Source organism: Mirounga leonina, unplaced genomic scaffold (assembly GCF_011800145.1).
Source record: "Mirounga leonina isolate KUSES-001 unplaced genomic scaffold, KU_Mleo_1.0 Mir_151, whole genome shotgun sequence".
Lineage (NCBI taxonomy): Eukaryota > Metazoa > Chordata > Mammalia > Carnivora > Phocidae > Mirounga > Mirounga leonina.
The window spans coordinates 62,573,874-62,594,620 of NW_023270377.1; the positions used below are offsets into that span (position 1 = coordinate 62,573,874).

At 39.4% G+C, this 20,747-nt stretch overlaps 1 protein-coding gene across 1 annotated transcript in view; it reads left to right on the forward strand.

Annotated features, from left to right (window-relative positions):
- STK39 (serine/threonine kinase 39) overlaps positions 1-20,747 on the forward strand; it is a 310,863-nt gene that overhangs the window by 278,984 nt on the left and 11,132 nt on the right. The window contains exon 17 of the mRNA XM_035007841.1: positions 11,927-11,991. Coding sequence (XP_034863732.1) covers positions 11,927-11,991 — 65 coding nt within the window. The remainder of the gene's footprint in view (positions 1-11,926; positions 11,992-20,747) is intronic.

Consider the following 20,747-nt stretch of genomic DNA (forward strand, 5'->3'; position numbering starts at 1 on the left):
AATAAATCAAAAGTTGGGTGGATTTCCTGTGTCTTATCTCTTCTGCTTTCCATCATATGATCACTTCCCTCTCTCCTTTAATTCTCCTCAGACTTGTGATCTACACATTAAAAGAAAATCTGTCGTACGGCTGAGGTTTCTGAACTCTCTAGGGAGCTCTTGGAGATTTTCCAAGATGTAGGCTGATACTGTTTGAGCTCTGAGACCTTGGTATTTGTGTTTTTATCATTTACTAGATGAGCTAGAAGATCTAAAAAGCTTAGCTCTGGATGAAGAAACACCTATTGTTCCTTAACAAAGGCTTTTGGTTCTTTTTAGGAAAAGCCTTCTACTTAATGGGGAAAAACCACATCTGCATTTATAGAAACTCTTTAATTGTTAGAAAGTGACCTTAAAAAGACTATATGAAATATGCATGTGGAAAGATGTTCTATCAGGGAAACGCACATTAAAATTACAATCAGGTGTTGGCCAGTGTGTAAGAAACTGGAACTCTCTCACACTGCTGGGAGGAATGTAAAAATGGTACAATTATCCTAGAAAACATTTCAGTAATTTCTTACAAAGTTACACATGCACCTGTATGAATCAGCCGCTCTACTCCTAGGTATCTACCCATGTGAAAGGACAATGTGTGTCTATACAGACTTACACATGTACACTGATAACAGCTGTATTTCTAACAGCAAAACCTGGAAACAACCCAAGTGTCCATCAAGAGATGAATATGTAAACTGTGGTATATCCATACAATGCAATACTACTTAAAAAGGAATGAATTATTGATACATGGTACAACATGGATGAATTTCAAAATAATTATGGTGTATGAAGAAAGCCAGACAAGATAAGTATACACTATATGGCTCCATGTGTATAAAATTTTAGAAATGCAAATTATAGTGACAGCAAACAGATCTGTGGTTTCCTGGGTAGAGTGGAAAGAGCAACAGAGAAGGGAAGGTGGAGGGAATTTACAAAGGATTGAACGAAATCTTGGCATATTTTGGATATGTTCGTTACCTTATTTGTGGTGGTTTCATTGGTATATATGTGTATCAGAACTTACCAAATTACACACTTTAAATATGTACCATTTATTATATGTCAGCTGTATTTCAGTAAGGCTGTTCTAAAAATAAACAAAAGGCCTCACCTCCAAGTTGCTTTTGGGACAGCAATTTAAGGTTATCCAGGGCATCACCCCAGTGAATATCTGGTAAAAGCTAAAACCCCTCCCCTGAGAAATGTGCACACAAACTTTTACCTACAATTTAGAGGGTTTCAAAACTATTTTCCAAAGCAAATACATTCCTACCTTCATCTCAGGTGAATTTTGGATATGCTTGGCAAGTGTGACTTTAAAGTTTAGCCATTCTTCATACAGTATTTTTAGTTTTTTACTTTCTTTATCGTCATTCTAAAGAGGAATTAAGCCATAAACATACTGCTATGTCCTCTCCACCAGCTAAATGGAGCTACAATTTCATTGATTATACCATTTCATTGCATTCAAAAAGAGTAATAATAACATAATGATTATTGGGCACTTCCATTACCTTACTCTGGTCCAGTTCATAAAACTCCACCTTAAACACAATAAAGGAAAATCAGGACCAATATAGTAATTTTATGATTATATTTTAAAGGACAGATTCAATAGCTGCCAGTTTAGCTATTCCAGACTGTTTCAAGCTTTCCCATTATGCCAAGATAATACCAAAAAACTGGAATTTACCCAAACCTTAAGGAGAATGGCAAGTGCATTTATTTTTTATTTCCCATAATCTTTTTCTGATATAAATAATGCTCAAATCTTTTTCATATTTTGTCTCAAAGGCTGATTGTCTCTTCTAATTACTGCTTTTTCTCACCATCTACAAATCTAATGCAGAGAAATGGCAAATAATATACTCATTCCTCCTTTTCCTCTAATATTTTATATATCATTTGTCCTGTCTTTTTTTTTTAACATGTCAGAATAGCCAGTTTTATTACTTTAATTCTAGTACAATTAACATACAGTGTAATATTAGTTTCAGATGTACAATATAGTGATTCAACACTTCCATACATCACCCAGTGCTCATCACAACACGTGCACTCATTAATCCCCATCACCTATTTCACCCATCCTCCCACCCACCTCCCCCCCTCTGGTAACCATCAGTTCTCTACAGTTAAGAGCCTGTTTCTTGGTGTTTCTCTCTCTCTCTTTTCCTTTGCTTATTTGTTTTGTTTCTTAAATTCCACATATAGTGAAATCATAAGGTATTTGTCTTTCTCTAATTTCTCCATTTTCTAGCATTATACTCTCTAGCTCCATCCATGTTGTTGCAAATGGCAAAAATTCATTCTTTTCATGGCTGAGTAATACTCCATTGCATGTATGTACCACATCTTCTTTTATTAAAAAAAAAAAAAAGATTTATTTCAGAGAGAGAGAGCACAGCAGAGGGAAGGGAGAGGGAGATAATCTCCAGCAGACACCACACTGAGCACAGAGCTCGACATGGGGCTCGATCCCACAACCCTGAGATCATGACCTGAGCTGAAACCAAGAGTCAGATACTTAACTGACTGAGCCACCCAGGTGCCCCTGTACCACATCTTTATCCATTTATCAAGTGATGGACACTGTAGATAATAATTCTATAAACATCAGGATGCATGTATTCCTTTGAATTTGGGAAAATACCCAGTAGGGTGATTACTGGATCATTGGGAAGTTCTATTTTTAAGTTTTTGAGAAACCTCTGTACAGTTTTCCACAGTGGCTGCGCCAGTTTGCATTCTCACCAATGGTGCATGAGTGTTCTTCTTTCTCCACATCGTCACCAACGCCTGTTGTTTCTTGTGTTTTTGATTTTAGCCATTCTGACAGGTGTGAGGTGATATCTCATCTTGGTTTTGATTTGCATTTCCCTGATGATGAGTGATGTTGAGCACATTTTCATGTGCTGTTGGCCACCTGGATGTCTTCTTTGGAGAAATGTCTGTTCATGTCTTCTCATTTTTTAATGGGATTATTTGGGGGGTATTTGGGTGTTAAGTTGTGTAAGTTCTTTGTATATTTTGGATACTAACCCTTTATTGGATATATCATTTGCAAGTATCTTCTCCCATTCAGTAGGTTGCCTTTTAGTTTTGTTGATTGTTACCTTCACTTTGCAAAATCTTTTTTATTTTGACTTAGTCCTAATAGTTTATTTTTGCTTTTATTTCCCTTGCCTCAGGAGACATATCTAGGAAAATGTTACAGCCGATGTCAGAGACATTACTGCCTGTGTCGTCTTCTAGGATTTTTATGGTTTCAGGTCTCACATTTAGGTCTTTAATGCATTGAGTTTATTTTCATGTATGGGATCAGAAAGTGGTCCAGCATGTAGCTGACCAGTTTTCCCAGCACCATTTGTTGAAGAGACTGTCTTTTTTCCCCATTGGATATTATTTCCTGCTTTGTCGAAGAGTAATTGACAATATAATTGTGGGTTCATTTCTGGTTTTCTGTCCCAAAAATCTACATGTCTGATTTTGTGCCAGTACCATACGGTTTTGATGACTACAGCTTTGTAATATGATTTGAAGTCTAGAATTGTGATACCTCCAGCTTTGCTTTTCTTTTTCAAAATTGCTTTGACCATTCAGGGTCTTTTCTGGTTCCATATAAATTTTAGAATTTTTTGTCTTAGTTCTATGAAAAATGCTGTTGGTATTTTGATGTGGATTTCATTAAATCTGCACATTGCTTTGGATAGTATAGACATTTTAACAATATTTGTACTTCCAGTCCATTAGCATAGAATGTCTTTCCATTTCTTTTTGTCATCAATGTCTTTCAGTGTTTTATAGTTTTCAGAGTACAGATCTTTCACTTCTTTGGTTAGGTTTATTCCTAGGGACTTTACTGTTTTTAGTGCAATTGTAAATGGGATTGTTTCTTAATTTCTCTTTCTGCTGCTTCATTATTAGTGTATAGAAAGGCAACAGATTTCTGCACATTGATTTTGTATCCTGCAACTTCACTGAATTCATTTATCAGTTCTAGTAGTTTTTTGGTGGAGTATTTAGGGTTTTTTATACTATCCTGTCATCTGCAAATAGTGGAAGTTTTACTTCTTTCTTACCAGTTTGGATGCCTTTTAGTTGTTTTTGTTGTCTGATTGCTCTGGTTAGGACTTCCAATACTGTGTTGAATAAAAGTGGTGAGAGTGGACATCTTTGTCTTGTTTCTGATCTTAGGGGAAATGCTCTCAGTTTTTCCCCGTTGAGCATGAATTTGGCTGTGGGTCTTTCATAGATGGCCTTTATTATGTTCAGGTATGTTTTCTCTAATAAACCTACTTTGTTGCGGGCTTTTATTATGAATGGATGTTGTACTTTGTCAAATGCTTTTTCTGTGTCTATTGAAATGATCATATGGTCTTTATCCTTTCTCTTATTGATGTGATATATCATGTTTGATTTGTGAAGGTTGAGCCACCCTTCCATCCTAGGAATAAATTCCATCTGATCATGGTGAATGATTTTTTAAATGTATTGTTGGATTCAGTTTGCTAGTATTTTGTGGAGGATTTTTGCATCTATGTTTATCAGAGATATTGGCCTGTAGTTCTCTTTTTTTGTGGTGTCTTTATCTGGTTTTGGTATCAGGGTGATCCTGGCCTCATGGAATGAATTTAGAAGCTTTCCTTCTATTTTTTTGGATAGTTTGAGAAGAATAGGTAATAAGTCTTCTTTAAAGGTTCGGTAGAATTTGCCTGTGAAGCTTCTGGCCCTGGACTTTGGTTTGTTGGGAATTTTTCAATTACTGATTCAAACTCCCTGCTGAATTGGGCTATTCAAATTTTTATTTCTTCCTGCTTCAGTTTTGGTAGTTTATATGTTCCTAGGAATTTATCCATTTCTTCTAGTTTGTCCCATTTGTTGGCATATAGTTTTTCATAATATTCTCTTATAATTGTATTTCTGTGGTGTTAGCTGTTTTCTCTCCTCTTTCATTGGTGGTTTTGTTTATTTGAGTTTTGATTCTCTCCTCCCCCCCCCCCCCCCCCCCCCCCACCTTTTGATCAGTCTGGCTAGCAGTTTATCAAAGAACCAGCTCCTGGTTTCATTGAGCTGTTCTATTGGGGTTTTTTTTTTAATATATATATATATATATATATATATAATTTATTTCTGCTCTAATCTTTATTATTTTCTTCTTTCTGCTAGTTTTAGGATTTGTTGTTCTTTTCCTAGCTCCGTTAAGTATAAGGTTAGGTTGTTTATTCACGATTTTTCTTCTCAACGTAGGCCTGTACTGCTATAAACTTCCCTCTTAGAACTGTTTTTGCTGCATCCTGAAGGTTTTAGACTATTTTGTTTTCATTTTCATTTGTTTCCATGTACTTTGTGGTTTCCTCTTGATTTCTTGGTTGACCCATTCATTGTCTAGTAGCATATTATTTTTTTATTTTTATTTTTTTAAAGATTTTATTTATTTATTTGACAGAGAGAGAGAGGGAACACAAGCAGGGGGAACAGCAGAGGGAGAGGGAGAAGCAGACTCTCCGCTGAGCAGGGAGCCCGATGCGGGGCTCGATCCCAGGACCCTGGGATCATGACCTGAGCCGAAGGCAGTTGCTTAACCGACTGAGCCACCCAGGCGCCCCTAGTAGCATGTTATTTAACCTTCATGTATTCATGGTATTTCCAGATTGTTTCTTGTGGTTGATTTCCAGTTTCATAGCACTGTGGTCGGAAAAGATACATGGTATGACTTTGATCTTTTTGAATTTGTTGAGGCTCATTTTGTGGCCTAACATGTGATCTGTTCTGGAGAATGCTCTGTGTGCTTGAAAAGAATGTGTAGTCTGCTGTTTTAGGATGGAATGTTCTGAATAGATCTGTTAAATCAATCTGGTCCGGTGTGTCATTCAAAGCCACTGTTTCCTTATTGATTTTCTGTTTGGATGATCTGTCCATCGATGTAAGTGGGATGTTAAAGTCCCCTACTATTACTATATTACTATTGATGAGTGCCTTTATGTTTGTTATTAACTGTTTTATGTATTTGGGTGCTCCCATGTTGGGTGCATAAATATTTACAATTGTATCTTCTTGTTGGATTATCTCCTTTATTATTATTATTTAGTGTCCTCCTTTGTCTCTTTTTATAGTCTTTGTTTTAAAGTCTATTTTGTCCAGTATAGGTATTGCTACTCTGGCTTTCTTTGACATCCATTTGCATAATAAATGTTTCTCTATCCCCTCGCTTTTCAATATACAGACGTCATTAGGTCTGAAATGAGTCTTTTGTAGGCAGCATGTAGAGGGGTCTTGTTTATCCACTCTGTCACCCTGTGTCATTCAATTGGAGCATTTAAGCCATTTACATTCAAAGTAATTACTGATAGATACATATCTATTGACATTTTGTTACTTGTTTTGTGGTTGTTTTTTAGTTTTTCTCTGATCCTTTTTTCTGTTTTTCATGGTTTGCTGGTTTTCTTTAGTGATATATTTGGATTCCTTTCTCTTTACTTTTTTGTATATCTGTAACTTTTTTTTAAAAGGTTTTATTTATTTACCTGACACACACAGATAGTGAGTAGTGGGAGAGAGAGCACAAGCAGGGGGAGCAGCAGGCTGAGGGAGAGGGAGAAGCAGGCTTCCCGCTGAGCAAGGAGCCCAATGCGGGGCTCAATCCCAGGACCCTGGGACCATGACCTGAGCTGAAGGCAGACGCTTAACCGACTGAGCCACCCAGGCACCCCTTTGTAACTTTTTTTTTTTGACTTGTGGTTACCATTTGGTTTATATATAACATCTTCTGCATATAGCAGTCTACGTTAAGCTGATGGTCACTTAATTTTGAACTCTTTCTTTAATCCTCTCCCCTCTACATCTCAGATATTTGGTATCATATTTTACATCCTTTTATTTTGTGTTTCTCTTTCATTTGCACTGTTTTATAGGCATTGCTAATAGAAATGCCTTCTAAGGTGTTGTACCAGGTTTGTCCATGGATTTAGTCTTAAGGCTTCCAAGGGCAATTCCCAAAGAAGGACCAAGCTAAGAGTCATCAGCCAGCAATAATCCCAGCAGATGGGAGAACATTTGCCTCATTCCTAAAGAGAAGATCTGGGCTGCACACCAAAGTATCCACAATAGTCCATCCCTTGTACTGCTTGGATTCACCTGGGAATAATTCCTCCAGCAATGGTCGGTTTCTTTTTCTGGGGAAAGTTATAAGAGGGAAGGTTAGTGGTATGACTTCGTCCTCATTACTATAGATAGTCTTGAGGCCACGCTGACGCTCATGCTGTCCAACCTCTACTTACCATTGTAGATTCCCTTTGTTGGGGCTGCCACCTATGCTAGTCTGGGTGGTTTATCTGCAGAGTGACCTTGACTCTCATCTCTTGAGAAACAAGGAAAAGTAGCCAAGTTTTCTGGTTCCTTATAGATGAGATGGGATGGAGCTAGTAGAGATGAAGAGAAGTAAACCATTTCAAACCGAGTAAAGGCAAAACTGTTGGAGAAGGCTCATCTGACTGCTGGATAGAGGCTGAGCCATTGAGGACTGAGGATGGAAGCAGGGAGACAGGAGGCTATTGTGTGAATCTAGATGAGAGAAGGTGGCAGCTGTACTTGGGTAGTAGCAATGGAAGTGGGAAGAAGTCATCAGTCTCTGTAGATGTGCGTATATTTCAAAGATAAACCTTTTGCAAAGGTGAATTAAGATTTTGTCTGGGTTATCAAAGAGTTTGAATCAAGTGGGGAAACAAGCTCTGTAATGGGTTGTTTCAGCACATAATGATGAAGAGTAGTGGTAGGTACCTAGAGGAGGAACGTGGTTATGGAGCCCTTCCCGGGAAAATCTGGGGTAAGACATGGCAGAAAATGAATTAGAGAGATAGGTTGGGCCAGACCATGGAGGGTCTCATAGACTACATTAAAAACTTAGACTTAATCCTGAAGTTGATATGAACAGTTAAATGGTATTATATATGGAGGCAGCACATCCCAGTTTAGGACTTAGATTCTCCAAGTCGCTTTGGTGAGTGTAAGAGGGCTCATGAGTTAAGACTGAAGGCAGGGAAGCCAGTTACGATATGCAGTTGTCCAGGCTAGAGCTAGTAAGCTAATATTTGTTTTGTATTTGCAACACATCAAGCACTAGTCTAAATTCTGTACGTGTATGAATTCAGTCCCCAGAAGAACCCTATCACGTCGGCACTATTAATATCCACATTTTCCAGATATATGGACTCAAGCACAAAGATGTGAACGTAAACTTGCCCAAGTTCATGGGGCCACATGGCTCTAAGCAGGAGGCAGGATTTTAACCTAGGCACCCTGACTGGAGAATTCATGCACTTACACACTGTGTTACACTCATCTCCTGAAGATGAGAGGCTGAAGATTTAGGGAAAATAATAGGGCGAATCTCTGTATTTTGTCCCAAACATAATAATTAGCTGTAATTTTGCATTAGCGTTACAGCGGTATCCATTAGAGACCCACCCTCCTATCATTTCCTTTCTTCCTTACTTAGAAGCTTGGATTCTCTTTTGGTACCTGTGTCTCTTTCTTGCTTTGCAATCCTCTGCTGACTTTCTGCAGCAACCCAGGGTACAGAGCAGATGTTCGGGATGTGTCTTTGGATCAAACAATATTGTGAATCACCTTGTCAGGTAACCCAAGTCTGTGCTTTTGTCTTTTCTCAGAATTTCCTCTTGGGGGAGTGCATTGGACTTGGTGTTCACTGGGGTGCTTTTCTTCACAGCTTTTGTTTGGGAATAGCTCAAATTAGATAAATTCAGTCATGGCCCCCAGAACATCAGTACTATAGGAGATTGTTGTGAAATACACTGGTATCTGGGGAGAAAAGTGTATCTTTCCACTAATCACTTGTAATGCAAACACAGACTGTAAATAGTCATTATGTAACTGTTATTTTTCTGACTGTCCAAATATGGAGAATCTGAGTAGTACAAGGAGTTTATAGAGAAAACAGGGTCTGGAGAATGCCTGACTTAGTTTGCCAAAGAAATGTTGGCTCTGCTGTCTTGCCTCTGATAGATGACCCCCAGGACAATGTTATTTCCGTCTCTGTTTGGATTCGAATAGGGAGGTACTGAGCATCGGCGTCTTTTTCATGTGGTTGTTAATGATACTATTACAGTTTCATGAAGCATAATACCTACCGTACCTTAGGTCAAATGTTATCCAAAAAGAGCACCTAGCGCTGATAGGGATTCAAGCCTACGTGTAACACAGAGACACCCCCCCCCCCAAATAGCCAAGAAATAGATGGCTAACACCAAGGTAGCCTGTAGCTGCAGTGCTAGGGCAAGGGGACAGTCCCTAGTACCTTGGTGAGTGTTTTCTGTGTCCTTTGTGCCAAGAACCAGAGCCACTTCAGTGACTGAAGAGAGTGGGCTGGGGCGGTGGGAAGGGGCAAGCTCAAGGAAGACAACCGTCTACATCAGAAACCAGGAGAATGAGTTCTGTTTGGGAAAGCCAGGAGGGATTGGAAATAAGTGGATGGCCACTGAGTAGGCAGGGTTCAGAAGCCCCATATTTTGAGGAAACCTGAAGCGCCTTAAAGCATGAAGTTCAATGTTACCAGCACATACTTGAGAAGCTCTAAAGTTAACCAGCCCTATCCAACCCTTCCTTCTCCGCTCATATTCCAGGTAAGGCACATTTTTATTTTTGAAATCCAGGTGCACAGTCAGGAGAAGGGAGAAAACAGTGACACCCATCTTTTTAATGAGCATTGCTAGTGGAAGAGAAATTAGCATCACCTTGACTTCTATGTGATGTCAGTTAAATGAAGGTATTTTATAGCACTTTACAACAAATTAGAATCAACTAAATTGAAAATAAGCCTAGCAGCTGGGATAAGTAATCAGGTAAGTGGCCAGTTTTGCTATTTTTGCTTTGAGTCAAAGACAGAATTTGAATTTCTAATGTCCCTGAGGTGTAGGGCTCACAATTGGGGAGTGTGGTTTCCCAGATGATGGTTGAAGATGCTAGCATTTCAGCTTTACCCTCCAGGTCTACAACTTGCGTAGCCATGTTCCTTGGAGATTGGTGCTAACGCGTAGGCATGCACACTAGAGAGAGGGCTGTGAATTAGTGTAGGGCAGAGCTCTGCTTTTGGCGGAACATTACAGAGCAGACTGGAAATGGATGACCCAGAACAGGGCAGTAAATCATCCACATTAACTGAGAGCCTCTAATGAAAGGGCTGAAATTCATAGGAAGACATTGTGGCGACTCATGAAATCAGCCCAAATCAGAGGAACTATTAGGACACTTTTGTGTTTTAAGAAAATAGTGATTGCATGCACTTCCTGCAATTTGCATCCGGTCAGAATGCCCTGACATCATAAATACTGGCTCTGGTGAACAGAATCTCACAGCCGAGCTTTTTCACTCCATGAGCCCGGTGTTTTCTTGTGTGGATCACTAGATGATTTTAGCGTCTGAAATATGCTCAGGAAGCTGCTGAGGAGGCCAAAAAGATGCTTGGTGATGATAACTCTGTTGAGGGTGGTGGCCCAGGATCTACCTGACATGTGTGCAGGTTGGCTTGTGTGGGCAAAAGGAAGAGGAGAAAAAGATGGGGCGGGATGGGGAGTTACCATAAACGAAACTTTGCAGATCGCTCAGAGTGGAAGTATTAAGGGCAACAAATGAAGATAAAATGATGCTTGTAATTATGGTTTATAAAGAGAAATAGGCCATATTGAGTATATAATTTTCTTTTTTTCTCCTCTGCAGCTGATGGATTAAATGAAATAAACTGATCTGCAGAAAATCCATGTCTCTAGGTTGTTTTTAGTCAACCTTAGAGAAACATGAAATATGCAGATTTTTCTCCTCTTTACTTAGACTTTCTATTTGAAACACTTTTCTCAAAATATTTATGTTATCTTAATTTTTTTCATCTTAAAATAGTCACATAACTTTTCAGATACCTAATTATTGAAGCAGCAGATAACTTTGCACATGAAAAATAAAAATGCTACACGGAACTTTCTCTTATTTCTTCAGTAGTCCTCTCTTTTTCCCTAACCAGCAGCGCTTACTTGATTTTCAGTACTTGAGACTTTAGATTTGGATATGGAAAGAGCAAGGTTTTAAATTTCTGTCATCATTACCTTCTGATAATTCTGTACCCTAAGCCTAAGCCAGGGGAGTAAGCAGGAAAAGCGGACTTCTCTGCCAGAGTATCAAATATATCATGACACCGTGGAAGATGGGACGGGTCTCTGATGAATCCCGCTAGTACTGAAACATATCTTCACTACTGAACTCCAAACTGACAGCCTCTAGTGCTTGCCCCCTGTTCAGCCAACTTGGGTATTTATTGTTCAAGGTGGCTCTTCACTGGTTTGACAGATTATTGTGCTCTGAGAGCATGAACACAAATGCCCAAGTCGTAGAGGTTATCCACTGTATTTTGTTGCTTTGATAAAAAGAGAATTGAGTGAATTTAATAGGAGAGGGGTTCAAAGGCACTGAAATTCTCTTCAGAAAAACCGTTCTTTGCAATACCTCACCTCTATTTTGTGCTGCCCTCTGCTGGCTAATAAATTTCGTAGTGTGGAGTGTTGAGAAAAACCTAGAGGTCACGAACACTGGGGGCTGGCTGCCATCACTTCTACTTTCCACTAGAAAGTAATTTCCCATTTTGTCGTATAAAATGTGGGCCCAGTGTATAGTGATGAATTCAGATGCGCTGAAGATATAAATTGTAGAAAATGTGAGACAAATTTGGTGATTTATATGGACTTTGTAATGCCTGTGAAAGAAATAATTTTGCAGCTTATTGCATGATGAGTCAGATTTTCCGAATCATTGATGTGAAAATCCAGTGTTACTGTAAATGATTTGGACACTTTTTCTCCATGCTTGTATTTTTCAGTGGCTGCTAATTTACAGAAGATTGTAGATGATCCCAAAGCTTTAAAAACCTTGACATTTAAGTTGGTAAGTTGAAAGTTCCGGAAGGAAGGTAAATGTTTTTGCCATGCTCTGCCAGCAAGGACTAATAACACGGTTTAATAACCTGCTCTGTAATTCCCTTGCTGCTCTTACTCTCTTTTGGGATCCATTTTTGCATTTGTCCTTTGCCGGTTTAACCTGTGGGAATGTTTTCTGACCACGACTGGGAACTTCCTCTTCCGTGAGCATAGCTTGTTTCCCAGGACATCTTTAAGAGCCGCCATTTGGGAAATCTTGGCACTCATGCCATTTTGCCTCCCGCTTGTGTGGCACCTTGACCGTATAGACGAAATTAAACCTAATTCCAACCAACACTCTTAATAAAGCTTTCATAAGTGAAAGCCAGGTGGTTCTAACTTTTAAAAAAATTGAGGCTGATTGTTGTAGAAATGGTTTAGGTAACTGGAAACAGTTGTGGAACTACTCGCCGAAGGCTAGTGAACAAAGACATAACATTTTAACTCCACATTTCAAATCACGGTAATAGATTCTCGTAGAGAAGGGGTGTTGCGACAGTTTTTCTGCACTCGTAGACTTTAAGAACTAGAGCGGCCACAGAGATACAGATCCTGAGTGTGTCCTGGCATCGTTCTGAAAGCAAGAGATAGGGTGACCATGGCTGGAAACGGGGCGCAGTCCTAACAGGCAGAAGCGACGGTTTTCCTGAAAGTTTTAGCAAACAGTACATTAAGTGACTCATTTTAAGATTATAAATCTCATCAAGAGCCAGTCCGAATGCCGCAAGCAATTTAAGATATAAATGACTAGCACTTTGCTGTGCACAATATATATTGATGATCTGTCTTTTTTATTTCTTGTGAGAATTTAATGGAAAATGCGCATGGCCGAAGATGTGAAATGATTAGTTACAGTAAATGTTAGCCCTGTGCTAATTAACTTTCTGGGTCTTGCCTCACATCTAATTTCAGATGGCTAGGCTGTGTGATGAGCTTTTTCAAACACAAAGATTCTCACAGAAAGAATTTATCTGAAGAAATTTGTTTTCAATAACAAAAGAACATTTTACTCAGACATAGGATGATAAACTAAGAAATTGAAAAATCCGTCTTCTGCTTTAGGACTCTTCTGTCACCTCTGTTATGTTTCTAATTCACCTACATCTTTGTAAACATATTTCATTTGTATGAGGATATATTGATGAGAACATGGTATCCTGTGTCAGGATTTCAAGCCTGTTAATGTTTCTTTATTCATTTTTTATAGCATAAGAAAGTTCTAACACACCACCTCCAGAAGATTTGCCTAATTTTGAATATGTAAACAGAGATAAGAAATGAAGGTTTTCATGCTGGCTCATCCCCACACTCGCTAAACTTGCTTACCTATGAAACAGGAATAGCAACCCTGGCCCTTTCCTGTTACCAAAGGTCTTAGAGAAACACCTACTGTTGTCTGCTCTGAACAGTAAGAAGAAGGTCAAACTCCTCTCATCTCCTACTCGAATCAGTTTATTACTTCTGCAGATGCTCTTGTTTGACTCCGTCCTCTTCTCTCCATCCCCATTTCCAGCACTCTCGCAGGGTTCTCTCATCTCCCGAAACGGATCTTCCTGCCTATGGTCTGCCTGTGTCCGGCTCCCTTCACTACACCGTGGCAGTGGCCAGAATACTTCTTCTGCATTGCAAAATGCTCCTAAAACTCAAAGCCCGGACCAGACCTCCCTTTCGGGCTCCTGCTTTATTACCTTTCTGTATCTCCCCTCATTCTGTCTTCTCTCATTCTCATCCTCTGTCTTCTACTTTTGTCTGCTGGCCTTTTGTATGTGCTTCTCTCTCTCTCTCACTAAAATATTCATCCAGCTTCTCCAAGCTGCTGCTTTGGCTCCTCGACACATAGGCATGTTCCGACTTTCTGCTTCAATTTCACTTTCTCCAGGAAGCCTTCTCTGACATCCAGTGCTGGCTCAGGGGCTCCTCCTCTGTTCTCCGCCACGAATTCATATCTCTGAGAAGTCCAGAGCTTCCGGGGGCCAGAGGCTGCTGCACAGAAGCCAGCACACAGCAGAGGGCTTGATAATTAACATGTACCAGAGTAATACAAACGTCAGTTAGAAAAACTTCAGCCATCATTTTTCCCTCAACATTTATTTTAATACCTATAAAATAATTAAGATGGTGGTTTCTGCTTCATGCCCTCTTTTTAGAGTCCCTTAAAATTCCTGGGCCTGCCCTGCAGAAAGGACAAGAATCACTTTCTCAGGCGTCCACTGTTTGCTAGACCATGCCTGAGGTGGTTTACACACTTCATCTCAGTTCATCTAATCCTCAGGATCCCACAAGATGGTGATATCATTAGGTTCATTTTCTGTCCTGGGAATCCGAGACTCTGTGGGGCTAACTTGCCCAGGATCAGACAGTGGAGACACTGCAAATTCAACTCCGGTCTAGCGTCCCAGCCCATCCTCTCAATTGCTGTTCGTTCTGGGAGGCAGGGCCCTTGCAGCTCTGTGGTTTTATGGTTTTCTGTTTCTCTGTGGATTCCTGCTTTGGGATGATGGGATCCCTGGACAGTGGTTGAGGTGGATTCTCTCCTGTACTTTCAGCAGATTGAATAGTATGGGCCTGCCCGGCATAGGAGTCTTGCAGGAGAACCTGGGCAAGTCTTCCCTTCCCCCGATAGCTTGAGAAGGCAGTAATGTACTGTTCCCAGAAGATGGAAATTAATGGCTTTTTCCCAAAAGACAGCTAACAATGTTAAATAACCTTCGGTTTTGGTCACTTCACTCTCTGTCCAGCCCTTGTTAAACCTGAAGAGGTTGCTTTGTTGTTACCCATTGCCAGCCAGTTTGAGATCCACTCGATAGAGCTCATTTGAATTGCTTCTTGGCCTAATCTTCTGTAGAACACTAACATCCTGGTAAAACCACAGAGATTCAAATGCACTTGCCTTCGTTCATCAATTTGGCTATTTTCTTGAAGAATAAAAGAAAGTATTTCAGAAGCATTTTTCCTCACAAACTACTGCTGCTCGTGGTCCTTTTATCTCTCAGCTGTTTATCATTTTTATCTCAGAGCTTTCTTTGCTTTCTAAAGGAGAATGTCAGGGGCCTGAAAATCGTCTAAAGAACAAAGTTGTATCTTGGTGATGTGGTTCCTTACCTCAGAGAACAGCGGTTTACTCAGGGGATGGTTGGGGCACGTCACAAAATTGCTCTTGTCCCGGTCCTGTACCAGATATCCTAATGTAATTGCTCTTGGGCTCTGGGTATTTTGAAGGTGTCCCCTGGTGATTCCAGTATTTAGCCACGGCTGAGAAACATGCTGTTTGTAGATAGCTCAGTCTCTAATCTCCTTTCTCTCCACTCTCCCACCTCTGTTAGAAATACTGGGCTCAAGTTTGAAAAGGTGGGCTGTCCTTATATATCTGCTTATATAAGAAGAACAGTGGCCCAGGGAACAAGGATATTGGTTATATCAAGAAGTGCATTTACTTTTCTGCCTGTCCAGTGAGATCTTTAGCTTCATTTGACAAATAATAAATGAAGTATGATTTCCATTGTTGGCATGGCCAGAGGCAAGGTGATCAGAAGCCTTTTTTTCTCTTTTTTTTATATATAGCACTTTTAACAAAGTGGTTCAAGCATAAAGCGCATTTCAGCTCAAGTGTAACATGCTTTGAGTGCAACATCTCAGTACTGTTTTATTGTTGATTGTTGTAAGCCTTGCCTTGAGACAAGTCTAAATGTTGAAGGCATTTTTTAATCTGCTGCCTTGAAGTTCTATAAAGTAATTGAGTCTTGCTGCTTTCAGTGTTAAGTTTTTGAAATTGCATTAGTAAAAATATGATATTGCATTAGTAAAAATATGAAATAAGATAATTCGCCCTTAAAGATAGAATGCAAATTGTAAGTACATGTAAGTAACATCCACTTGGTACACATTTATGTGAGCATTACAGATTTTAGTTACTGAAGTTAAATAACATGCCTTTTACATAGAGCAATTTCCAGGGCGCCTGGGTGGCTCAGATGGTTAAGCGTCTGCCTTCGGCTCAGGTCATGATCTCAGGGTCCTGGGATCGAGTCCCGCATCGGGCTCCCTGCTCCTTGGGAGCCTGCTTCTCCCTCTGCCTTTCTCTCTTACTCTGTCTCTCATGAATAAAAAAAAAAAAAAAAAAAAAATCTTACATAGAGCAATTTCCTAAGCATCTTGGCAATTCATGATTAATGGGTCTTATGTATTTCATAAATAGGACTTGAAAGTTGAAACGACTCCTTGACCCATGAGTTGTCGAATGGCTGCTGTGTTAGCAGGCATGAAAACCACCTTAATCATTAAACTCATTGTCCTGTCTCCATCAGAGCTCTTGGGTGACAAGTTCATTGTCAATGAGCAGTAACATTTTGAAAGAAATCTTCTTTTCTGAGCAGTAGTTCTCAATGGTGGTCTTCAAATATTCAGTAAACCATTTTGTAAGCTAAGGTGCTGTCTTTTGTTCCATTTATAGACCATAGATTCTATAAATATATCTAGCATAATTCTTAAGGGCCCAAGGACTTTCGGAAAAGTGAGTGAGTGTTGTCTTCAACTTAAAGTTACCAGCTGCAGTAGCCCCTAGCGAGAGTCAACCTGTCCCCTTTAAAGCTTCTGAAGCCAGGCACTGACTTCTCTCTAGCTATGAAAGTCCTAGATGGCATCTTCTTCCAATAGAAAGCTGTTTTGTCTACATTCAAATTCTGTTGTTTAGTGTAGCCTACTTCTTTAATTCTCTTAGCTCTGTCTTCTGGAGAACTTACTGCTTCACCTTGCACTTATATATTATGGAGACAGTTTCTCTCCTTAAACCTCAGGAACCAACCTCCTCTAGCTTCCAGCTTATCTTCTGCAGCCTCCTCACCTCTCTCAGCCTTCAGAGAATTGAAGAGAGAGTTAGGGCCTTGCTCTGGATTAGGGTTTGGCTGAAGTGAATGTGGTGGCTGGTTTGATCTTCTATCCAAACCATTAAAACTTTCTGCATATCAGCTATAAAGCTGTTTTGCTTTCTTATCATTCATGTGTTCACTGGAGTAGCACTTTGAATTTCTTTCAAGAACTTTTCTTTTATATTCACAGCTTGGCCTAACAGATGCAAGAGGCCTAGCTTTTGGCCTGCCCTCCTCACTAAGTTTAATCGTTTCTGGTTTTTGATTTAAAGTGAGAGACTTGCAACTCTTCCTTTCACTTGAACACTTAGAGACCACTGTAGGGTCATTAATTGTCCTAATTTCAATATTGTTGATCTCAGGGATCAGGAGGCCTGAGGCGAGGGAGAGGGACAGGGGAAAAGCCAGTGAGTGGAACAGTCAAAACACATGCCACATATATGGATTAAGTTCACCATCTTATATGGGCAGGTCCGTGGGCCCCAAAACAATAGCAAAATTAACATCACAGATCACTGATGTCCTATGACCATAACAAATATAATGAAAACCTTTAAAAAACTGTGAGAATTGCCAAAATGTTACACAGACATGAAACGAGCCAGTGCTGTTGGGAAAATGACACCACCAGACTTACTTGGTACAGGATTGCCACAAACCTTTAATTTGTTAAAAAAAAAAAAAAAAAAGTGATATCCAGGAAAGGCAATAAAGTGAAGTGCAATAAAGCAAGGTAGGCTTCTATAGTGAAGTACCGTGGTTGTCTCCAGGAAAAGCTCTTGTGAGATTAAGTTGTAGGCTGAACTAGCCATTTTTTTTTTTTTAATCCCCGTGGAACACCATTTTTACTCAGAAGAATAACTGACAAACTGTGGTTATTCCGACTAAGGATTTGGCAGATATTTTTTCAAAACAAACCAAGTGAGCCTGACACTTCAAGGAAAACAACTGACAATATTTGTCATCAATAATACATTTCAGCTTTCGAGCAGAAAACGGATTTTGGAAAACTTGCATCTGCCACTGTAAGCTTGACAACAGCCCAGTACTTACTTTTTCTGATGAGATTAGTCATGTGTGATATTAATGAATATGATTGGTTGACATTGTATATTGAAACATTGAGATTATATAACAAACTGTGTCAACAGTGGGAAGATCTGCATAATTCAGTGATGCTGAAAAAAACCTATTTGGGGAAAAGATCAATTCCACCTGCCAGATAGACCACTGGTTTCAGTATAACGGACTACGTGGTTTCAGATTCCACAATGCAACTAACTTCTAAGAAATTCCACTTGGCACATCTTGGTATGGTAACACTATCCACAATTATCAGAAAGACTTTTAAGATACTATTCATTCGCTTTTTCAACTATTTATATGAGGCTGGATTTTCTTTATATACTTCAAGTAAAACAACATAAAACAATAGATGGAGTGTGGAAGCAAATATGAAAATCTAGCCATCTTCTGTCAAGCAAGACATTAAAGAGATTTGCAAAATGTAAAGCGGTGCCACTCTGCTCAAATTTTTGTTTTGGTAAACTGGTTATTTTCCATTAAGATTTTATTTATGTTAGCATGTAATTAGATGTAACGAATAGTAAGGATAATTTAGAAATTTCTGTTTTGATTTCTGAGACATTCAATATAATAAATATAACCTACATAAGCATTGTTTTTAATTATTTTAATACTTTAATATTAAAATCATGTTTAAAATATTTAAAAATTTTTTCAGTTTTAATTTTTAAAATAGTCAATACAATAAATATAACCTGCAAAAACATAAGCTTTTTAAGTTTTAATTCCAGTATAGTTAAGACAATGTTATATTAGTTTTAGGTGTACAATATAGTGATTCAACACTTCCATACATCACCCAGCGCTCATCACAGCAAGTGCACTGCTCAATTCCCATCGCCTATTTCACCCATCCCCCAACCCACTTCCTCTCTGGTAATAATCACTTTGTTCTCCAAAATTAGGAGTCTGTTTCTTGATTTGTCTCTTTGTTCCCCCTGGGTTTTTGTTTCTTGTCTTGGACTCATTTTACTTAGCATAATACTCTCTAGCTCCATCCATGTCATTGCAAATGGCAAGATTTCATTCTTTTTATGGCTGAGTAATACTCCACTGTATATAGGTACCACATCTTTATGCATTCATCTATCAGTGGATACTTGGGCTGCTTCCATATCTTGGCTATTGTGAATATGGCGCTATAAAAATAGGGGTGCATGTATCCTTTTGAAATAGTGTTTTTGTATTCTTTGGGTAAATACCCAGTAGTGTGATTGCTGAATTGTAGGGTAGTTCTAACTTTTTGAGGAAACCCCGTACTGTTTTCCACAGTGGCTGCACAAGTTTGCATTCCCACCATCAGTACACAAGTGTTTGCCTTTTTCTACGTCCTCACCAACACATGTTATTTCTTGTGTTGTTGATTTTAGCCATTCTGACAGGTATGAGGTGAAATCGCATTGTAGTTTTGATTTGCATTTCCCTGATGGTAAGTGATGGTGAATATCTTTTCATGTGTCTTGTGGCCATCTGTAGGTCTTCTTTGGAGAAGTGTCTGTTCGTATCTTCTGCCCATTTTTTAATTGGATTATTTGTTTTTTTAAACTTTATTTTATTATGTTAGGTCACCATACATTACATCATTAGTTTTTGATGTAGTGTTCCATGATTCATTGTTTGTGTATAACACCCAGTGCTCCATGCAAAACGTGCCCTCTTTAATACCCATTACTGACCTAACCCATCCCCCCACCTCCCTCCCCTCTAAAACCCTCAGTTTGTTTCTCAGAGTCCATAGTCTCTCATGGTTTGTCTCCCCCTCCAATTGCCCCCCGCCTTCATTTTTCCCTTCCTACTATCTTGTTTCAGAGGTACAGTTCTGTGATTCATCAGCCTTATGCAATTCACAGCACTCACCATAGCACATACCATCCCCAGTGTCTAACACCCAGCTACCCCAACTCTCCCACCCCCCACCACTCTAGCAACGCTCAGTTTGTTTCCCGAGATTAAGAATTCCTCATATCAGTGAGATCATATGATACTTGTCTTTCTCTGATTGACTTATTTCACTTAGCATAATACACTCTCATTCCATCCACATCGTTGCAAATGGCAAGATTTTGTTTTTTTGTGGTTTTTTTGATGGCTGCACAATATTCCATTGTATAGGGCGCCTGGGTGGCTCAGTTGGTTAAGCGACTGCCTTCGGCTCAGGTCATGATCCTGGAGTCCTGGGATCAAGTCCCACATCGGGCTCCCTGCTCAGCTGGGGGTCTGCTTCTCCCTCTCACCCTCTTCCCTCTCTTGCTATCTGTCTCTCATTCTCTCTCTCTCAAATAAATAAATAAAAAATCTTTAAAAAAAATATTCCATTGTATATATATATATATATACCACTTCTTCTTTATCCATTCATCTGTTGATGGACATCTTGGCTCTTTCCACAGTTTGGCTATTGTGAACATCGCTGCTATAAACATTGGGGTGCATGTACCCCTTCGGATCCCTACATTTGTATCTTTGGGGTAAATACTAAGTAGTGCAATTGCTGGATCATATGGTAGCTCTATTTTCAACTTTTTGAGGAACCTCCATACTGTTTTCCAGAGTGGCTGCACCAGCTTGCACTTCCACCAACAGTGTAGGGGGGTTCCCCTTTGTCCACATCCTCGCCAACATCTGTCGTTTCCTGACTTGTTAATTTTAGTCATTCTGACTGGTGTGAGGTGGTATCTCATTGAGGTTTTTGATTTGGATTTCCCTGATGCCGAGCAATGTTGAGCACTTTTTCATGTGTCTGTTGGCCATTTGGATGTCTTCTTTGGAAAAA